Raw genomic sequence first — 19,956 nt, forward strand, 5'->3', positions numbered from 1 at the left:
TACTTCTCAAATAGAAAGGAAATATTCGGATAAACTATTTTGGGATTCATTGTTAGAATCTTATTTGAGTAGCAGTTCTAAGATTTTGTAAGCCACAAATTGGAATATAAGTAACAATTCTTACCATTTCTCAATTGATGAGATATTTGTTTAATGTCTACTATGAACTATGTAAGATGCTGTAAGGAATATAAAAATATATATAAAATATTGCTCTGTCATATAATTTATAAATTAGCTAGGAAGGTAATTCTATTGCATGTCAACTGGAAAATCTACAAAACAGTTTTTTTTTTATAAAACACTTTTAGGGATCCCTGGGTGGTGCAGCGGTTTGGCGCCTGCCTTTGGCCCGGGGCGCGATCCTGGAGGCCTGGGATCGAATCCCACGTCGGGCTCCCGGTGCATGGAGCCTGCTTCTCCCTCTGCCTGTGTCTCTGCCTCTCTGTCTCTCTCTGTGTAACTATCATGAATAAATAAATAAAATCTTTAAAAAAATAAAAAATAAAAAATAAAACAGTTTTAATGATAGCATCAGTATTTAATAACCGTGTGCCAGATACTGCTGTGAACAATCTATATGTATTATCTCACTTACTGCTTAAAACTAACGCTTGAAGATTATTTCGTTGTTAATATCCATATCAAGTCATGTTGTCTCTAATCACTGGCAGAGCCAAAGTTTAAATCCAGGTCTTTCTGACCAGATAACTTACATTTTTGGTCACTCTAGTACAAGTGTTAAAATATTTGAACTGTCATTTTTAAGTTTTACCTAGAAGTTCTTAACTATTGACTCAATTTAAATGTTTTTTTTTCTTTAAGATTCTATTTATTCATGAGAGACAGAGAGACAGAGAGAGAGGCAGAGACATAGGCAGAGAGAAGCAGGCCCCATGCAAGGAACTGATGTGGGATTCTATCCCAGGACTCCAGGATCACACCTTGGGCTAAAGGCAGATGCTCAACCACTGAGCCACCCACGCATCCTGAAAATGTTGATTTATTTTAAGGTTTATACTATAATCAGTACTTCATATTTTGATAGTCTATAAGCAAGAGCTGTTTCTACTTGACATCATCTCTTAGCTTTTGCTTAGCTTGTTACAGTCCTAGGAGACACACAAACTGATACATAACATGATATGTTTCATGTGGTTTGGGTAGCATTGATACCTCTCTTATTTCCAAGTTTCTGCATGTAAACTTGGGGACTCACATATCAGGACAACAGAATGGGTTTATTCTTTGCCTTATTGTCACATTATTTCAAAAGTGATTTTGATCATAATTACTTTATATGTTTTCATATGGTATTAAGAAAGTGATTTAAAATCCTTATTTCATAAATTTCAAATTATATCAAGCATTTGCCAATTTAACACTAATTTGGAGGGATATCTGTATGCATTCTTATGTTTATCACAGCATTATTTATAGTAACTAAACTATAGAAGCAGCCCAAGTGTCCACTGTTAGTTGAATGGATAAAAAAGATTTGGTGTATATATAATGGAATATTATTCAGCCATTAAAAGGAATGAAATCTTGCCATTTGCAACAATGTAGATGGATCTAGAGAGTATATTGCTAAGTGAAGTCAGAAAGACAAAATACTATATGATTTCAGTCATATGTGGAATTTAAGAAAGAAAATAAACAAAGGAAAAAAAGACAAGAAAAAAAACAGATGGCGGGATCCCTGGGTGGCTCAGCGGTTTGGTGCCTGCCTTCGGCTCAGGGAGTGATCCTTGAGTCTGGGGATCGAGTCCCACATCAGGCTCCTTGCATGGAGCCTGCTTCTCGCTCTGCCTGTGTCTCTGCCTCTCTCTCTCTCTCTCTCTCTCTCTCTCTCATGAATATATAAATAAAATCTTAAAAAAAAAAAAAAAGAACCAAAAAAACAGATGGCTACCAGAAGGGAGGTGGGGAGATGGATGAAATAGGTGAAGAGGAGATTAAGAGTACATTTATCATGATGAGCACATTAATAACATATAAAATTGATGAATCACTATATTGTACACCTGAAATTAATAGAACACTGTATTAACTATACAGGAATTAATAAATTTTTTAAAAAAGTATTTGCCTTTTTAAAAACTTCCTGCTGCTAATTTACTAAGTTATTACTATAACTTATTGTTTATTGATACTTACCTAACATTGACTTTCAAATTGATTGTCTTTAAATGAAGGCTTTATTGAAAAGGCTTGAAGCTGTGAAACCAACAGTTGGTATGAAACGCTCTGAACAGCTGATGGACTATCATCGCAATATGGGTTATCTCAGTTCATTACCGTCCTCAAGAAGAGTGAGATCAACTCTTGGCCAGTATAGCCCCTTGAGTAAGCATATTCAGAATTATTTTGTACTTATGTTTGTGTTTTGGACAAAGTTTAAAATAGATGACTTCTGGAATGCATTCTGTTATTTTTCATTGGCATGCTTTGTCTTGTTCACTTAATTTCAGTCTTCATTTACAGCTTATAATGGCCACTTAGGAAAGAAGGAGATAAAACTATTGAAAATATCAGTAGTGTCTTCAATAATAGAGAGACTTAATTTCATTACATTTATTAAAGGAAGAAATGAGTAGATAATGCTGTTTAAAAGTTGTTGAAACATTCCCCCAACCAGTTAAGATTATTGGTAGTATCTTCCAGCCCTTATATGTACTTTGTCTTCCTCACTGGATAACTAAAACAGGAATTCATCTGTTGAGTTCTCAGATATAATCCCTCTTAACATTTGATCTCTGATCAGCACACACCCAGCTGGTGATGTATCCCAAAGAATGTAATATGCAGTGGCCACTGAGTGCTAGGGTGTCGGACACACAGAAAGGCGAGACATTCTCATGTACAGAAGTCTGTGCTGTTACTTCATGTGTGCATTCTAAACTACAAAAAAGAGAAGCCAATATTAGAGGAAAGTTGGAGCCACTTAAAATGTCCCAACTTCCCAGTGCTCATGTGAGTCTTACATGCTCATGTGACTGGTAATTCCATTCATTCATTTCATTCTTCAAGCATCACTTCCTTGGTATAGTGGCGAAGATATGGTCTTGTTCCAGTAATTCATACTTATTAGCACTATGCCTTGAATGTGGTAAATTATTTGTTGAATAAATTTATAAATGTATAATAAATTTATAAATGTATTTGTTTTTTCACTTGAATCATTTGAACAGCTTTTTAAAACCTTTATTCTCATCCCAAACCTGTTGAATCAAAATCCCCTACTATAGGGTCTGGGCATGTTTATTAAAATATTTTTAATTTCCACAAGGAATTCTGAGGTGCATTCCTGGTTGAGAATTACATTAGACTAGTAAAAAATGCATGTGAGATAGGGGAGAAAATTTTATCCTGGACTTTAAATTAGGAGAGGACGTTTATCAGGTGATGATGTATGTATTTAGTTTAAATAAGGTTATTTCTTCATATCTTTTCAGGAGGAGCTTCTAGAACATCCAGTGCTACCAGTGGTCTCAGTTGTAAGAGTGAGCGACCAGTTTTTGACACATCCAGTGGCCTGTTGCTAAGACCTAAGCCCCCTAATGTTCGTACGGCTTGGTTATAAAAACTTTTTACTTTAGGCATTGTTCATCCAGTTCTTATTGAAGTGCTCTTGTATATTACTATAATTCTCTGTGTAAACATCTCTAATTTAAGATCTACAACGAGTTGTAATTTTATTGTAATTCAGTGCAAAATTGTTTTCAAAAAGGCAATTTAATGTAAAATCAGTGTTTCCAATGAGGATGTATTTCTGTGAGGTATATATGTATTTGATAGAGAAATGGTAGTATACATGTATATTTTCTCAGCATAGAAATTGACGCACATCATAGAAACTGACAAAACAGTTGTGATAATATCACTGCACTTTGGACCCAAGAAGTTAACTATATTCTTGTTTTATGTGTTTTTTTATAAGCTTTAAACCATGAGCATAGCTCCTAAATTTGACTTTGTTTTCACTTTGCTCTAGAATTTAGGTGGTATAACTCATAATTTGATTGTAAGACTTGATCATACACTTTCTTATTATGAAACAAAACTTGAAATTTGTTTTCATTGGTGGAACTGATTTAGATTTGTTGAGCAGATTGAAAGAAGCTTGTACTAGGGCAGTCCTTGTGATTCACCAAAGGCATGTACTACCTCTGTATAAGTGTGCTGAGTTAGATCTTAAAAATGTGATCAGCCATTCCAGACCATTTCAGACTGTGAGTATTAGAAAGTTCAACTAGGAAGACCCTCTTTCATATTCTTACACATTCAGGTAAAATACCACTAATGATTCTGAGAAATGAGGTAGACTTTGGAGCTATAGTCCACTACATTATAAATAGGTTGGCCAAGGACCAGATCACCGTAAGCAAAAGCAAATATTTGTTGAGCAAAATAGCATCACCAGTTTGAAAAGCCAAGAAGCAAATCCTGATTTATGTCAGAATAGTGTTTTAAGTGATACTGTTAACAGTTGTGTTATGTTTAGTGTTTACTGTATTAAGAGAGAAGATAAATAAGAAAGAAATGATCTTGAAGCTTTAGAGATTCCAACTACTGTTTTTAAGGGCTGAGGAAGAAAACTAAAATATGAATGGTAAAGGGAGAAATATTACACATTTGTTGAGGCTACTTTAAATGTCATCTAATTTTATTGTTTGGTTTGGGGTTTTGGGTTGAATCTTGGAAGTACCATTTTTGCCAATCCCATTTTTGAAATCCTAGTAATTAATCTTCATGGAATTAGTAATGGTGAATAGGGTGTCAGAGTTGACTTCTGAAATTAGAGTATTTTTCTGTCAGTCTCTGGGCTCTCATTTCGTACAACAAAGTGTATCTCAGTTGTGATTGCTTCTGTTGTCTTAGTCATCACTTGTTCATTAAGGCTTTTTCATTGTACCTTTAGAATGTATCAGAAAGTTTCCATATTAAATGCTGAATCTTTTTTTAATAGGAATTCTTGATCTGTAGCCACAATATTTGTTGTTTATTTTTCCAGGTTAGCTCAAGCTTTATTGCATGTTTGCTGAACTTACCTTTCTCACCACCTTGGGCAGTAAACCAAACTGCATTTTGCTAACTATCAGTTCAGAATTTCTTGGTCTTAAGTTGATATTGATAGATTTTTGTCTAGGATAGAGCCTGTAAAGTGTGGGAACAGTGCTGTTACAGAAAACTCATGTGAACACAGCCTGGCTATGAGGGTTTTTTTTTTTTTTTTTTTTTTTTTTTTTTTTTTTTTTTTTTGCTGCTTTCTTTATGCTGTGATGTTCATTCATTGTTATTTGATTCACTGTTCTTGTGACCAAGTTCTTAGATCTTTTAGTGCTCTGCTTTATTTATTAACATTAGTTATACTAAACCCAAGGGTATTTTGTTTGGTTGTGTTTTTAGCTTACTGCACTTTTGATGTTTGTATAATATAGCTTATCTTTAAGAAGAGATAAGATAATGCTGAATTTAAAACTCGGCATTTGGACACCTGCCTGATACTGTAAGCCAGTTTTTAAAAATTGAGTTTAAGTTGTTAGGGAAATAGATATATATATGAAAACTTGAGAACCTTTTATGTTCATAATGACTTTAGTCTCTTAATATATTTTATACAGCCTTTGCTGTCCTATGTCAGTGTATAACACATAATTTTATAGATAAAGCTATACTTTGATTTTAGATACTAATTTAATGCCTTTAGTTTTTACTGCTTTGACCAGGGGAAGGTGGGGGTTTCATCTAAGTATTGCTGATAGCAGGGATTCAACTTGAAGTAAGCATTGGGAAGAACAACAATATTCTTTTCAAAGCAAAATTTACAATTCTGTTGTAATTATTACTCTATATGATAAGTAAAAATAGAAGAGTAGGAGTTGAATATGCTATTCTCTGATTAAGTCAAGGTACTTGGAAGTTGTTACGGTTTAAGGGATGCTTTTATGAAGGAATCATAAGTATACTGTTTTCATTTTCAAGAACTTTAAAAAGGTAAAGGATCATCTAGCACTACTATATATTTAGTTCACTTGGACCTAATGGATATACTTTGAAGATTTACGTCTGCAACTAGAAATTATACTAATCCAAGATCTAAAATTATTAGGCAAGATTCTTATTGAGAATTATTTTCATATCTGTCAAATGCTAAACTAATGTTGCCTCCATTTTAATAAGATTTTATGAAGGATTTTGAACTCTTATTTCCTAAGGGATAACTGTTATCTCACACTTTCCCTACTTTTTTCAATCTCCATTAAAAAACTGCATTCTTGGCTACCACAAATAAAATTTTTCTGGTCTGCTTTTAAATGTAGTGTAATGTAGTTGTTTTCAAACCATTAACCCCAATGTCCAAAAAGTGGATATCTAGACAACTTTAAAAAGAGGTCATTGTGATGCTTGTGTGCTTCTCATCTTCAGATTCAAATACTGCACACTATGAAAAGTATGACCAATATAAAGTTGGAGATACAAGTTGAATTTATTATATTTTAATTAAATTCATTAAATGTTTACTATTTTAAATGCCAAAAATCTTAAGCTATGCCTTATTGTATACCATCCTAAAAAATGTTTATAATGGTAATGGCTACTTTATTTCCATGAATAAAATTAGTAATAAACTTAAAAATCCACATCTTTTTTTTTTAATTTCCCAATATGTTACGTATTTTAGGCCTGAAGAATTAGCTTGACATAGTGAAGAAAGAAATAAAAGAATTAAAGATAACTTAGTTTTGATACTATACCCCATCTCTCAAATGAATTTTCCTTTATTTTCCCGTAACTGCCAAATGCATTTTCTTTTTCTCATTTTAAAAATTAGAATAATAATTTTATGTGCCTCACAAGCCTAAGAATTAGAATGAAGTTGGAAGGAGGGTATTAGCTATTTATATCTTTGAAAGTATGACACTTATATGGGAAAGAGTTTGCTTATAATTACATTGTTGGTCATCATCTCTTCAAACCATATCCATCTAATTTGTTCTGCAAACTTGCTTTGATGGTGCGTTGGATACTCTTACAGCCTCATGGAATGTTTTCTTTTTTTTCCAAGTGTCCACATGAGCATTTCATATGCATCATGAGTGATACGAAATACCCTTTTTAAAACTCTGTGCTAAACATCAGTTTAGAAAATTTTTTGATGAGGATTTAATAATGATGCCATTGAAGTAAATCACTGAGTAGTTCCAGCAGTAGTATATTGAACTCCCAACTGCGAACTTCAAGGATGCTTAGAGCAAATAAGATTACATCATAGCAGAAAGTTTTATTCGATTTTAAAATTCTGGTGACTATTTTTTAAGACACTGGGAGATATTTCTGGGATGATACAGTCTTCATATTCTGCGCCTCTTTCAAAGTTTGCTTTGTAAGTTCGGGTAAGTTGCACTATTTGTTCTAGATGATGTTTTTAAGGTTTTATTTACTATTTTACAAAGTAAAACTTAAGAGGTAACATGTCATTAGTTTACTTTAACAAGACATGGGGTTTTTTCCTAGGAACCTAGTTTCACATCTGCTATTAAAAAAATTAAGATAGTCCCCAAAAAAACTATTGAAAACCATGGTTCCAAATTCTTCCACTAATTTATATTATTACAGTGATGGTCTTCACCAAAAATCACATTTATTTCATGTATTAGAAATTATAACTGAACTCCAAGTTTGAAGTATGCTTTGTGGGTTTTTTTTCTTTATTTCATTCTGAGAATGTTTTATTTCATGAGGTAAATACCTAGTACTAAGTAAATATATCTTCTTTGCATGTAGTTATGTATACTGACTAGAAAAACCTAAATCCACCATTAACTTGAGAAGATTTAATTTTATTTTGGGGAATGTGAGAGGGAAATGAGAATGGCCTTCCAAAGATAAATGTACACTTCATATATTGTTACAAAGCAAACATCTGCGTCACCACTAACCAGATCCAGAGTGGGAATATTGCCAGGACTCACAAGATCCCTGGGGGCTCCCTCCCCATCATAACGCTTTTTGTCTGCCAAAAGGTAACTACTATCTAAACTTCTAATACTCTTGTATAGTTTTGCCTGTTTTTTATTGTCATACAAATAGAATTATTTGTGTCTGCCTGCTTTTGCTGAACATACTTGTTTCTGACATTCTTTCAAGTGTTGCATGTAGCTGTAATTCATTTGCTTTCATTTCTGTATAATATTCTAGCATATGACTATACCAGTATTTATTTATCCATTCTGTGGTTGATGGACCTTTGAGGCGGTTTCCAGGTTTTTGGTTATTACAAGTAATGCTAACATGAAGATTTTCTGTAGATGTGTCTTAATTACGTGTACATGCATTTGGTTGGCACGTACTTAGGAATGGAATTGTTGGGTTATAGAGTTCATGTAGTTAGAGTTTTCCAGCACAAGTGTACGAGTACTCTCCCAACAGAAGTGTACTAACTAGTTCCTGTTGCTCCATGTCCTCATTAACAGTGTTGGTCGTTTCAGGTTAACCATTTGGGTGGGTGTACCGTGTTATCTCGTGATTTAGTCACATTCCTCTGATGAATAATGAGATCGAACACCTTTTCATGTTTATTGGCCATTGGGATATCTTTTGTGGAAGTGCCTTTGCAAGCTTTTTGCCTATTTTCCTATGGGTTGACTGTCCTTTTCTTATTGATTTGTGGGAACATGTACATGTTACGGATATAGTACAATCCCAGTGTGAGTTGTGTTAGAAATATTTTCTCCCAGTCTGGCTTGCTTTTTCACTATCAATGATGTCTGTGAACAGAAATGCTTAATTTTACTTTAGTCTACTTTATCAATCTTATCATAGTACTTTTTTTAAAGATTTTATTTATTTATTCACAAGAGACACACAGAGAGAGGCAGAGACACAGGCAGAGGGAGAAGCAGGCTCCATGCAGGGAACCCAACATGGGACTCGATCCTGGGTCTCCAGGATCACGCCCTGGGCTGAAGGCGGCGCTAAACCGCTGAGCCACCAGGGCTGCCCTAATATTGGATTTTATGAAATTTTCATTTACAAAGTGCATGATGATATTCTATTATGCTGTTTTCCAGAAGTTTTGTCTTTCACATTTAGTTAGGCCATTCACTTGATATTATTGATTGTCTCTTTTTCATGAATGATGCCATTACCTAAATTACTGGCTTCCAGCTTTATTCTTCGGACTTAATTTGCTATTACTTTTCTAATTCCTTGAAATAGATGTGTTTACTGATTTTGAGCTTTTTTTTTTTTTTTTTTTTTTTTTTTTTAAAGATTTTATTTATTTATTCATGATAGTCACAGAGAGAGAGAGAGGCAGAGACACAGGCAGAGGGAGAAGCAGGCTCCATGCACCGGGAGCCCGATGTGGGATTCGATCCCGGGTCTCCAGGATCGCGCCCTGGGCCAAAGGCAGGCGCCAAACCGCTGCGCCACCCAGGGATCCCGATTTTGAGCTTTTTTTAAAGTAAACTCTGTGCCCAATGTGAGGCTCAAGCTCACAACCCCAAGATTGAGAGTTGCATGCTCTCCCGTCACCCAGACCCCAACCTTTCTCCTTTTCCAGTAGATGCATTGAAGGCTGTAAATTTCTTCTGAGCATAGCTTTAGCTGTTTCCCACAGTTTCAATAGCATGGTATTTTTATTTTCATTAAGTGCAAAATATTTTCAAGTTTCCACTATGATTTCCACTTTTAACCCGTGGACTCTTTAAAATATATATACTTAAGAGAGAGCATGCCCGTGAGCATGGTGGAGATGGGTGGAGGTGGGGACAAGGAGAGGGAGAATTTTAAGGTTCCATCACGCTCAGTGTGGAGCCCAACAGGAGGCTCAATCACACAACCCTAAAATCATGACCTGAGCTGAAATTGAGTTAGATGTGTAACTGAGTCAGCCAGGTGCTCCTAGAATATATTGTTAATAGAATGTTTTAAAGTGGGCAGTCGGGGGGCAGCCCCGGTGGCTCAGCGATTTGGCGCCGCCTGTAGCCTGGGGTGTGATCCTGGAGACCCGGGATTGAGTCCCACGTTGGGCTCCCTGCATGAAGCCTGCTTCTGTCTCTGCCCCCCCCCCTCTCTCTCTCTCTGTCTCTATGAATAAATAAAATCTTAAAAAAAAAGAATGTCTTAAAGTTATGATTGTGTTTTGGTTTATATGAAAAATTGCAGAAAAAAACTTAAAACTCTAGATTAGGAGTTTACAGCCCGGAGCTAGTGTCTGTTTTGTGGCTTTTATCTCTTTAAATGTTTTTTTTTTTTTTTTTAAATCAGAAGAAATATTTGTGACATGTGACTATAGTACGAAATTCGCATTTCAGTGTTTGTACATGTTTTACAAAAACAGCCATGCCTCCTTCATTTTTCTTGTCCAAGGCTGCTTTTGCAATATGGCAAAGCTGTGTTGTGTCAAAGACCATCTGGCCAACAAAGCCTAAAATATTTACCGTCTTGTCCTTCGGAGAAGGAGTTTGTTCACCCCTGCCATGGATAGTGTTTTCTTCCAGAAAGGATTTACTTTTGCTTCTAGCAGGCAGTGAGGGTGCTTGGAGTCTCAAATTGTATGAAAACAGATTGAGTGGGCATCAGTGACCACAAGGACTATATTTCCACTTCTGTCTTATTGTTACCCTTGGGTTGCCCTTTGGGGTCCCAGTCCACACACGGATGTTTACCAGGGCTCCCCTTCCTTGAAAGGCCCTGGATTCTGTTTTTTTGTCACATCTTCCCCAAGAGGTTTTCACACTGTTTCTAGTTTCTCAGCTGTGCAGCTATATTTTCCACATATTGAAGATACCTCATGGGGAAAACTGACCCTCAAATACTAGGCTTACTTCTCAGAGTTGTCTTCCTCCAAATCGTAGCCTTGGCTCCTTAATTTCACATGCCTTATTAGCTTCCCAGTGCCTTCAAGCAGATTTCTTTTTAAATAGTTTGAACCCCTTTCCTAGCTCTTTTCAGGGGGAGCATTGGTTTGCATTACCTAGTCTGACAATATGGAAATACCTTATAAACCACAAATACAAATAAATATGGAAATACCTTATAAACCACAAATACTCTTTGTTTTTGAAGAGAATTCCTAGATCTTACAGTGAAACTGCCAAATGAGTTGTGCTCATCTTGAACCTGTACATGTTTGGGCAGCTGTCAAGTGGAGCCACCCAATTTTCTCTTCCCCACTGTGTCCTTACCAGGGTTGGGGATGGTGATTAACGTGATCCGTTTGTCTTTTCACACCAAAGACAGAAGCCTGAGAGTAAGCCTGGTCTCCTGCCCCTTTTAACCCCACTCCAAGTCCCTTAGTTCTCAAGTGGTCCTGCTGCTACTGCTGTTTCCACTCTTATCTCCTTGCCCCCAGTCCATTCTCCACACTGCTGCCAAAGTGCTAAAATGGGAATTTGATCATGTCATTTCCCTGCTTAAAAAGTTCAGTGACTCTTTAAGTAGGCTCCACGGCCAACATGGGGCCTGAACTTACAAACCTGAGGTTGAGTCACATGCTCTACCCATGGAGCCACCAGGTACCCCCCTTCAGCAGCTCTTTATATAGGTTGTTGTATGCATCTCATGCTTGAAGCTTATCTAACACATATTTTCTCCGTAGGGCCCATCATTGCCTTCTTGCATTTAGGCACCATAGACATCACTTCAGCACTGTGCTGGGGGTGGGGGGGGTTGCCATTTTAAACCCTGAAACCACCAACAAAAAGTTGAAGGCCTCTTTTTTAGAGTATGACAGCTGATACAAGGGGGCAGATCCTGCCTGGCCTTGCTTGACCTCAGGTAGTATATCAGGCAACTTTTTTCACCACTCTGTGCATACTCAAGAACGAACACAAAGGGGTTAGAAATAAAATCTTAAAAGAGGAGCCCAGTTTGCAAATACGCAATCTACCAGTGAGGGTCCGCTTCATCATGGGTTGATGAAAAATTGGTAATTCAAGAGAAGCAGAAAACTAGAAGGAATTCATGGCATGATAGATTTTGTAAAATTGTCTTTTTAAAGACTTGAATGTAAAGCAGCCAAAAATTTTCATCCATTACATTCTGTGCCCCAACATGCTTGTCCCCTCAGTACTCAATACCCTTTGTATGTTCAAGATTCCACCAAACTAGAGGACTTGCCTTTCCCCAAATATCCTCCTGGTTCTGTCTCTGGGTTGTGAGTGAACGTTTTTTTCCCCACTTACACTTGATTCAGTAAACATTAAACCCTGCCTGTGTCCTAGGCACCGTTCTGGGCTCCAGGCACATGGCAGTGACAAATAAGAACCACTGCCCTCAAGAGCTTCCCTTACTTCACAGCCTTGCACTTTGTAGATGTTTGTAATTTTGCCTCCACACAAGCCATATCATGTATTGTACACAAAGTAAAAGAGAAAGGAAATAGTTGAGATTTAAACACAAACAGTTGAAACCAGTTTTAATGCTCAGTTCCCATTCTGGGCTAACCTCTCATTCTCCATGGTTTTCCTCATAGACTCAAAATATAAAATAAGATGGCTAAAAAAGAAGAAACCTCTAGGTGAGGCTTTAAGGGAGAAAAACATAAAAAATGAAAAAGGACTTTTTTTTGGGGGGGGGGGTAGGGGGTTGACATGGTAAGAGGAGGGCTGCACTTAGAGCTTTCCAGGAGAGGGGGCTGGTAAGAGATTCCTGAGGGCAGAATGCTTGCTCAGTCCTCAGTTGTTTTTATGTAAACTTTTTCCATCTTCCCAGACCTTCAAATGTGACAGCTTTTTTTTTTTTTTTTTCCCGAAACAAAAAGTTTTATTTTGAAAATACTCTTTAAAGGTAAATTTGGCTTCCATTTTCCCTAAGGTGCATCCAACAAGATACAAAAACAAGAAAACAAAGACCCACGACATTATGTAGAGCTCTAAAATGAGCTGTATCTACCTGAAACCAGCATTCGTAAGCTCTTTGTGAAGGGATATACTTGTGTGTCCTTCTACAGTTCTCGGTTCTCAAGAAGAGGTAACTCCCTGGAGCTGCAGGTGTGGCTGCAGCAGGGAGGCTGTGGTCAGTAAGGTGTTGGGGGTGCGACCCTGGGTGGGAGGCATGGAGCGGCGTCTGGGGAGGGAACCAGGGGCGGCACAGGACGCATCCTGGGCTTCTCTAGAAGGGAGTCAGGCTGTGCTGCCGCAGGTCCCAGTTTGGCCTGAACACTTTGCCGCACTGCCGGCTATAGGGCTTGATGTCTGCATTTGGAAAATTTTGTGAACCGCTAGAGTTCTAGACAGACAAAATCCTTTCCCACACTCCTGACATTCGAGAGGTTCTTCTTTGGAATGGGTATGCCTGAGATCCTGCAGATGACCTTGCCTCTGGAAGGCCTTGTGGCAGATGTCACGTGTATGGCCTCTCACCTGCGTGAAAGATAGGATGTAAAGATAGGATGTCCCTGGCCAGATGATGGCTCCCTGACAGAGGCTTAGGTGTCAGAGCTGCTGGTGAATGAAGTAGGTGGCGAGGAGCTGAGTCAGCGGGGCCCTTTCCCCAGTGTGGTCGAGGTAACCCTAGCAGAGTGGGGAGGCTGACCTCTGGGTCATGCGCACAAGGCAGATAATGTGTGCTATTTAATGAGTGTTGACGTCTCCATTTCCTGTTCCAGCCACGGAGGACCCAAAGACTGGAAGACAGTTCTGGTTCTTGGTTGGGCTGGAAGAACCCACGGTCCATTCATGCTTTCGGTTCCCAGCTGCTTTGCATGGCTCCTCCCTCACCTCTTAGGTTTCAAAACCCTGAACGGGCTGCTGGCCTTTAAGATCCACTCCACGAAATTGTCTGCCCTACTGGTCTGCCCTGCTTGTCTTTCCTCCCCACCAGCAACAGAATTTGGACCATCCATATCATCCTGCGGATGGAAAGCAGCATGAGGATGATGTATCCAGGAGGCCCCTAACACAACATGTTTGGGACCTGGCCTTGCCACGGGACGGAGAAACTTTGTTTTAGCGCCTTAACCTTTTCCATTGGCATAGACCTCCTCTACACCAGGACAGAGGGAACTCTGGTTATTGTGATGAAACAAAGCAGCCCATCTTTTTACTGGCAAGGTAAGAGTGAGTCGGTGAAAGAGCTCAGGAAGGAGGGTAAAGAACAGGAGGCACAGAGGCACTGTGCCCCTCAAACCACCCATCAGGAAAAACATAACAGGCATGTGCCTGCCTTTTAAGCTTTGCTTGGGGTCTAGAAGACTGGTTTCCCCCAAATCACTAACAGGCTTATGCTACATGAACTGTTTGATCTTCTGGACCAAAAGTAGTTTCCAACTAGAAATTGTAATTACTCTTCTCTTACTAATTTATGAGAGTTAAATCCCAAACTGACTTTGCCTCTAGGTTTGGATAAATTGTTACTAAAAAGAAGTGCTGGCAGATACTTTCTATGCCTATGTGTCTAACTTTAGCTATTTTCTTTGAGGACTACCTCCTACCACTGCCCACGTTTCATGTCCCCCTTCTAGTCCTACTCAACCAAGATTATATTAGACATTACATTATATAATAATGGCCATTTCAGTCCTCTCTCCTAACCATATGCAAGCTTTCAGAATGGGTTCCTGTCTGTCTGTAACTTCCACAGAGCCTAACAGGTACCAAATACTAGCTTGCTGGCCGATTGTCAATGAATACTGCCCACTTGTCATAAGATTCTAAGTATCAATTCTCTACAGGCACTAAAACAGAACATTTCCTAATCTCACAAAACTCCTGAAACTTTAGTGGAATCTCAGAGTTCCTCAAGATTGCATGAAAGTGCATAAAATCAGGTGGGATTATGAAAGCGTTGATCTAAGCCACCACTTTGGAGCCCCCAGCACCAGGGCATGAGGTAAGATAAAAACAAATGGGTAAAAGCTGCAGAGTTTGAAAACCAAGACTTTAAGCATTGTAGGTACTCCTATGATATAAAGTAGAATATCTGACATTCAGAAGCTGGGCCAGTGAGTTATAAATGAGTCCTGCTAGAAAACGTGCATTTCTAGTCTTACGTTTAAATCCACGTAGCAGTAAGAATTCAAAAAAACATGGTGCATTAAGTGGTCTTTATTGAGATTTCACATTCGGTTATCGTCATTATCAGTTCTTCAGTTAATTGTACAAGTATGATAAGTTATTTTATGTCTGACGTGGGAATTTAAATGTAAAATAAATACAAAATACATTTGTGGTTTAATGAACACTCAGTGAGGCTTTTTTTTCTGAGGTATTCCTTTCAGTCTGGTTTTATCCCAGATCTTTCTTTTTACTTCCCATAGGAAAAGTCTATTAAACCACACAATGGATCTGGAACCAATGATCTTGAGTTTTAACTACATTAGACGAATTTTTTGATCTCATCATACAACACCAGTACAAAAGCTCCACCCATGCCTCTCAACACATTGGACCAGGCACCTTTGAAGAAAGCCTTGGCTCCTTCATCTTTTGCAATCTTCCTCCAGCAGTCCACCGTCCCGGTGTACATAATATCAGCTGTGGAAACAAATGTTGGTTAAGGGCTCTGTAATTCTGGAGGAGAGGCTTTTCATCTGAAAGACCTCTCCACACTGTTAGAAAGTCAGTCACTTGAGCTCTGAGCCCAACCTCTATGTGGGATCCACCTAGACACAAACCTTCCTTGCATAACTGTCAGGCAGCGTCTCTTGTCAATCCTACTCCTTCCACCCAAGATCACATGAAGAACTTGGGCAGTTAACCAGCTAACTCTCACACACATGGTCAAACTGTGAAACAGGAGGGGATGGGGTGGAGCGGAAGTACTAATAAGCTGGGTTAGTCCCCCTTTTTCTAGAGAAGAAAAAAATTTATGGCCAGAGTCTCAAATTATACTGCCCAAGAGATACAACTATTAGGTTGAAACATACGGAACTAATATTTGACATTTTGATGGTAAAAAATGGCAATTTCATGTTTCAACCTACAGAAACCAAGACAGTTTCGGGCCATGTCACCCAACAAAAGCACCCTCTCCCACTAACACTTGTAGTAAGAGCTAGATAACAAAAGCAAGACTTATTTTTAAGTAAATTAGCTAATTTGTTTCCTGTATTTCTGTACCTAGACTCTAGGGGAAAAGGACCTGCAGCCTCTATATTAAGTTCACCTCTAAAGATCTCATTTTTGACGTTCTTATCTCTGATAGAAACACATTCCTTTCTCTAAAGGAACAGCTGATAGTGTTGGGGGGCTGACCGTAAAGTCTTTCCTAAGTTCTTATCACATAATTTTAACAGTGAAGACTAGAAAGAGCGCTGAACAGTGTTCTCCTTGGGCAGAGGGATCTGAGATCAGCAGGTGTCAGGCTTACCCCCTTTCCGGCCAGACTGCATCATCATCCTACGGCGGACAGTGTCAAAAGGGTAGGACACCAGCCCTGCAACCGCTGTCACGCTTTGGGCAATCATCCAGCTCACAATAATGTGCACATTCTTGGGGTCAGGCAACATCCCTGTGAGCAGAGGCAAGAAGCCAAGTGGCTGTGAAGTGATTTCTCCCAGCAGCTCAGCTGGGAGCTAAAGTAGGCATGGCGAAGAGGCTACCATCCCTGCAACTCCAGGCCCTGCCCTTCTCCCCCCTCAAAGGACCTGCCCCCTGTGGGTGCCTCACAAATAACCAGGCAACCAACCAAGGCTGGGAGCTGCTGTCTAGATCCAGGGAAGCCAGAGCTGTGCCCAGGACACAGGGCCTGTTGGAGTGGCTCCAAGTTCAGCTCAGTCCCTGCCAGAGCTGTGGCAATGGGGGGTGGGAGGGGCTTCCCTTCCTCCTCTCTCAGTAACTCAAGGCCAGAGCTTATTTCAGTAGGGGGCAAGGAGGGCCCTGTAGCTATTTATCTATGTCATACCACCTCCTCATTCCGAAGCATCAGGTTAGCCCAGGGACTAGGAACAAAACCAAGATTAATAAAGAGAAGGTCCTTGGTGAGTTACAGACCCCCGGGGACCATCCTCCAACCCACTCCGCTCCCCCTGAGGCCCCTCTCACCCTTGGCAGTATCATAGACTCCAAAGTAGGCAGCTCTGTAGATAATGATGCCCTGGACAGAGACGCTGAATCCCTGGTAGAGACCCCTCAGGCCATCAGACTTGAAGATCTTGGTGAGACAGTCACCCAGACCACTGAACTCACGCTGGGCAGCACCCTTGCCCACGTCGGCGGCCAACCTGGTCCTAGCAAAGTCCAGCGGGTAGACAAAGCAGAGAGAGGTGGCCCCAGCTGCCCCACCGGAAGCCAGGTTACCGGCAAAGTAACGCCAGAATTGCTTATGCCGGTCCACGCCCCCCAGGAAGATCTGCTTGTATTTGTCCTTGAAGGCGAAGTTGAGAGCTTGGGTGGGGAAGTAACGGATCACGTTGGCCAGGTTACCCCTCCAGAAGGAGAGAAAGCCCTGCTCCTTGGGGATTCTCACCACACAATCAATGATCCCTTTGTACTGCTTCTCGGCACTGATCTGTTTGCTGGCATGCTGGACCTGTGGGGGTTGGAGGGGGGGAGGAATTGGTGAGGATGGCCGCAGCAGAGGGAGAAGGAAAGAGGCCGAAAGAGGACGGGAGCAAATGTACGTCTACAACTCCTTCGTTTTCTTTCTTTAAAAAAAAAAAATTATATATATATATTTATATGGGATATCAAGCAGATGTTAACTAAATCTAAATAAGTATGTTGGCTACTTGGATAACAAAGCCAAAAAAACCTTCCACTTTGCCTCAATTATCAGGGCACTCGAGAGAAAAGGTTCTTCCAAAGATAAACTGAAAAGACTGCATTGCAAAGAGGCATTTATGCATCGCCTTTTCCGTAGGTGCCAGAACTACACCAGGGGCTTAGCGGGAGGTAGAGATGTTGGGAGAGGCCTGTCCTAAAGCACCTGCTCTGATTTAACAGACCCGATGGGCAGGCAGGAGATCGCGCTTTCTGGAGACCTGGATCTCTGCGGAGTAGATACTCTCACAGGAGGAGAATAAATCCACTAGGTATTAGGGCCTGAAAATGTTCAAGTAGATTATCCAAGTAATTGATTATTGGGGGTTTGTTGCTGTGAGCGAGCAATATGTTGGGGTTTTCCTTTATGATAATCTTGACTCCCGAAGCGAGGAGGCCCCGTTTCTCACTGAGGGGCCCTTGCCCTCTGGGAGCAAGTAGAGGAAAAAACGGGACGCCTAGGATGATGATGACAAACCGGAGACCAGACTGCAGGGTTAAGGATGCGGGGGACACACGCGGCAAGACCGTCGGACTCTATTCCGAGAACGGAGTCTTAATCTCTCAAAACCGGTGTTGCTCGGCTGTCAAACTGGGGGAATAACGCCTCCGTCTTACAGGGGTTGTGCGGAGGTAAATGCGGGTGGGCCGACCGCCCGGCGCGCGACACCCGGCCGGCGAGACTCCGCAGGTGCGCACCGGGGCAGGGGGCGCGGGGCGCGGGCGCGGGGGGCCCCGACGGCCGGAAGGTGAGGCCGACCTCGGAGGCGTCCCGGGAGCAGGATCTGGCTGGCTGCGCCCCACTCGGGGTGGGTTTCCATATATAGACACCCGCACGCAGGGCGCCACCCGACACCAGGAATCCGCTACTGACGCTCGACCTGCCTCTCCGCAGAGGGCACCTTCCCGCTCGCGCAGGCCGCCCGGGGCCTGTGGCCTGCAGCACGGAGCCGCCGCGGCCCGGGCCGCCCCCGGGCCGCCCCCGCGCGCCCCCGCGCGCCCCCGCCCGCGCCCCCGCGCGCCCCCGCCCGCGCCCCCGCCGCCCGCGCCCCGCCCCGCCTTCACCTGCAGCAGCAGTTTCACCCTCTCGATGGGGGCGACCGCGGTCTTGGACACGGCAGCGGCGACGCCGCCGGCCAGGAAATCCTTCAGGAAGCTCAAGGCGTGATCGCTCATGGTGACAGCCGGGCGCACAGCCTCCGCGCGGCCAGGCTCGCCCACCCGCTCTCCGTCCCTGCGCGACGCGAAGGGGCCGCTCGGCTCGCCCCGCAGCCCTCCTTATATGCCCCGCGCGGCCTCTCGCGAGAGGGGGCGGGGCCCCGGGGCCGCGCGCGCCGCGCCCATTGGCTGGGCCGGGGGCCCGCCCCCTTCCCCGTCGCCGCCCCGCCCCCTCCGCGGCAGAGGGCACCCGGGGCGAGGGCGCTTCCGGGAGGCCGGGTGGGCCGGGGGCTGTGCCCGCGCCTCGGGACGTTTAAAGGGCAAATGCGTGTTATCGGTCCGGGCGAGCCGAGGGAACACGGTGTCTCCGCGGCATGTGGGCCGCGGTATTTATAGCACAGGGAGGGTGAGGCCGGGGCCGACCCGGGGCCGACGCCTCGAGCGGGGCTGGCTTCACCCTCGGGCCGCCGGGCCCGCCCCAGGCCGTGCGTGGGGTTCCGTTTGGGTTTGGGGATTTTTTTTTTTTTTTTTTTTTTTCCCCATCGCCCTCCGTGTAACGGCGTCCCTCACCGCGCTCACTGCTGGGGTTGACTGGGGCCTCTTCGGAGTTGTGCGCTCTCCGCACAGAAACGGAGATCCTCCAAAATAAATGCTAACGTCACTGGATGCTGTGATTACGTCATCATCTGGCAACCTGCCGAATCCCCCCACCCCCACCCCACCCCCTCCTCTTCCCTCCATTCAGTCGTTATTCTACCCTGAGATACCCCTGTGGCTGGCATTCAGTGCAACCGGGAAAGGGGGGAGCTCCAGGGCAGAGGGGACTCTAACAATAGGGCCCTTACAGGACACTTTTTTTTCTTTTTTAAATTTTAGGAAGAGAGAGCACGCCTGCAAGCAGGAAAGTGGCAGAGGGAGACGGAGAAGCAGGCTCTCGGCTGAGCAGGAGCCTAATGCAGGCTGCATCCCAGGACCCCGGCCCAGCACCTGAGCTGAAGTCACCAGCTCAACCCACTGAGCCACCCAGGTGTCCCTAGGACACTTCTTTTGCAAACCCCTTAAGGGCTTCATGTGCTACTCTGTC

The 19,956-nt window shown here is 42.1% G+C and overlaps 2 protein-coding genes and 1 long non-coding RNA gene across 5 annotated transcripts in view; 2 read left to right on the plus strand and 1 right to left on the minus strand.

Annotated features, from left to right (window-relative positions):
• CFAP97 (cilia and flagella associated protein 97) overlaps positions 1–8,127 on the plus strand; it is a 35,925-nt gene extending 27,798 nt beyond the window's left edge. For all 3 annotated transcript variants that reach the window (XM_038560398.1, XM_038560397.1, XM_038560399.1), the window contains exons 4-5: positions 2,199–2,349; positions 3,459–8,127. In XM_038560398.1, the coding sequence (XP_038416326.1) occupies positions 2,199–2,349; positions 3,459–3,586 (279 nt within the window). In that variant the 3' untranslated portion in view covers positions 3,587–8,127. The remainder of the gene's footprint in view (positions 1–2,198; positions 2,350–3,458) is intronic.
• A 4,505-nt stretch (positions 8,128–12,632) lies between these two features.
• On the plus strand, positions 12,633–15,193 carry LOC119869581. Its single transcript, XR_005371631.1, has 2 exons — positions 12,633–13,029; positions 13,622–15,193. It is a non-coding gene; the product is annotated as an uncharacterized LOC119869581 (long non-coding RNA).
• On the minus strand, positions 15,042–18,985 carry SLC25A4 (solute carrier family 25 member 4). The gene is made up of 4 exons (XM_038560400.1): positions 18,780–18,985; positions 16,998–17,484; positions 16,324–16,464; positions 15,042–15,488 (listed from the first exon to the last, which is right to left on the minus strand). The coding sequence occupies exons 1-4, from the start codon at positions 18,888–18,890 to the stop codon at positions 15,331–15,333; spliced, it is 897 nt and encodes a 298-aa protein (XP_038416328.1). The 5' UTR covers positions 18,891–18,985; the 3' UTR covers positions 15,042–15,330.
• Positions 18,986–19,956: the final 971 nt, after the last annotated feature.

This window comes from Canis lupus, chromosome 16 (assembly GCF_011100685.1).
Source record: "Canis lupus familiaris isolate Mischka breed German Shepherd chromosome 16, alternate assembly UU_Cfam_GSD_1.0, whole genome shotgun sequence".
Classification (NCBI taxonomy): domain Eukaryota; kingdom Metazoa; phylum Chordata; class Mammalia; order Carnivora; family Canidae; genus Canis; species Canis lupus.

Bases quoted from the DNA above. Each gene is read 5' to 3' on its own strand.
- SLC25A4 (XM_038560400.1), bottom strand. From the start codon at position 18,890: ATGAGCGATCACGCCTTGAGCTTCCTGAAGGATTTCCTGGCCGGCGGC. The intron at 17,485-18,779 runs GTGAAGGCGGGG...CAACCCCCACAG, and splicing joins GGGTGAAACTGCTGCTGCAG to GTCCAGCATGCCAGCAAACA. The intron at 16,465-16,997 runs GTGAGAGGGGCC...CTCTGCTCACAG, and splicing joins AGTCTATGATACTGCCAAGG to GGATGTTGCCTGACCCCAAG.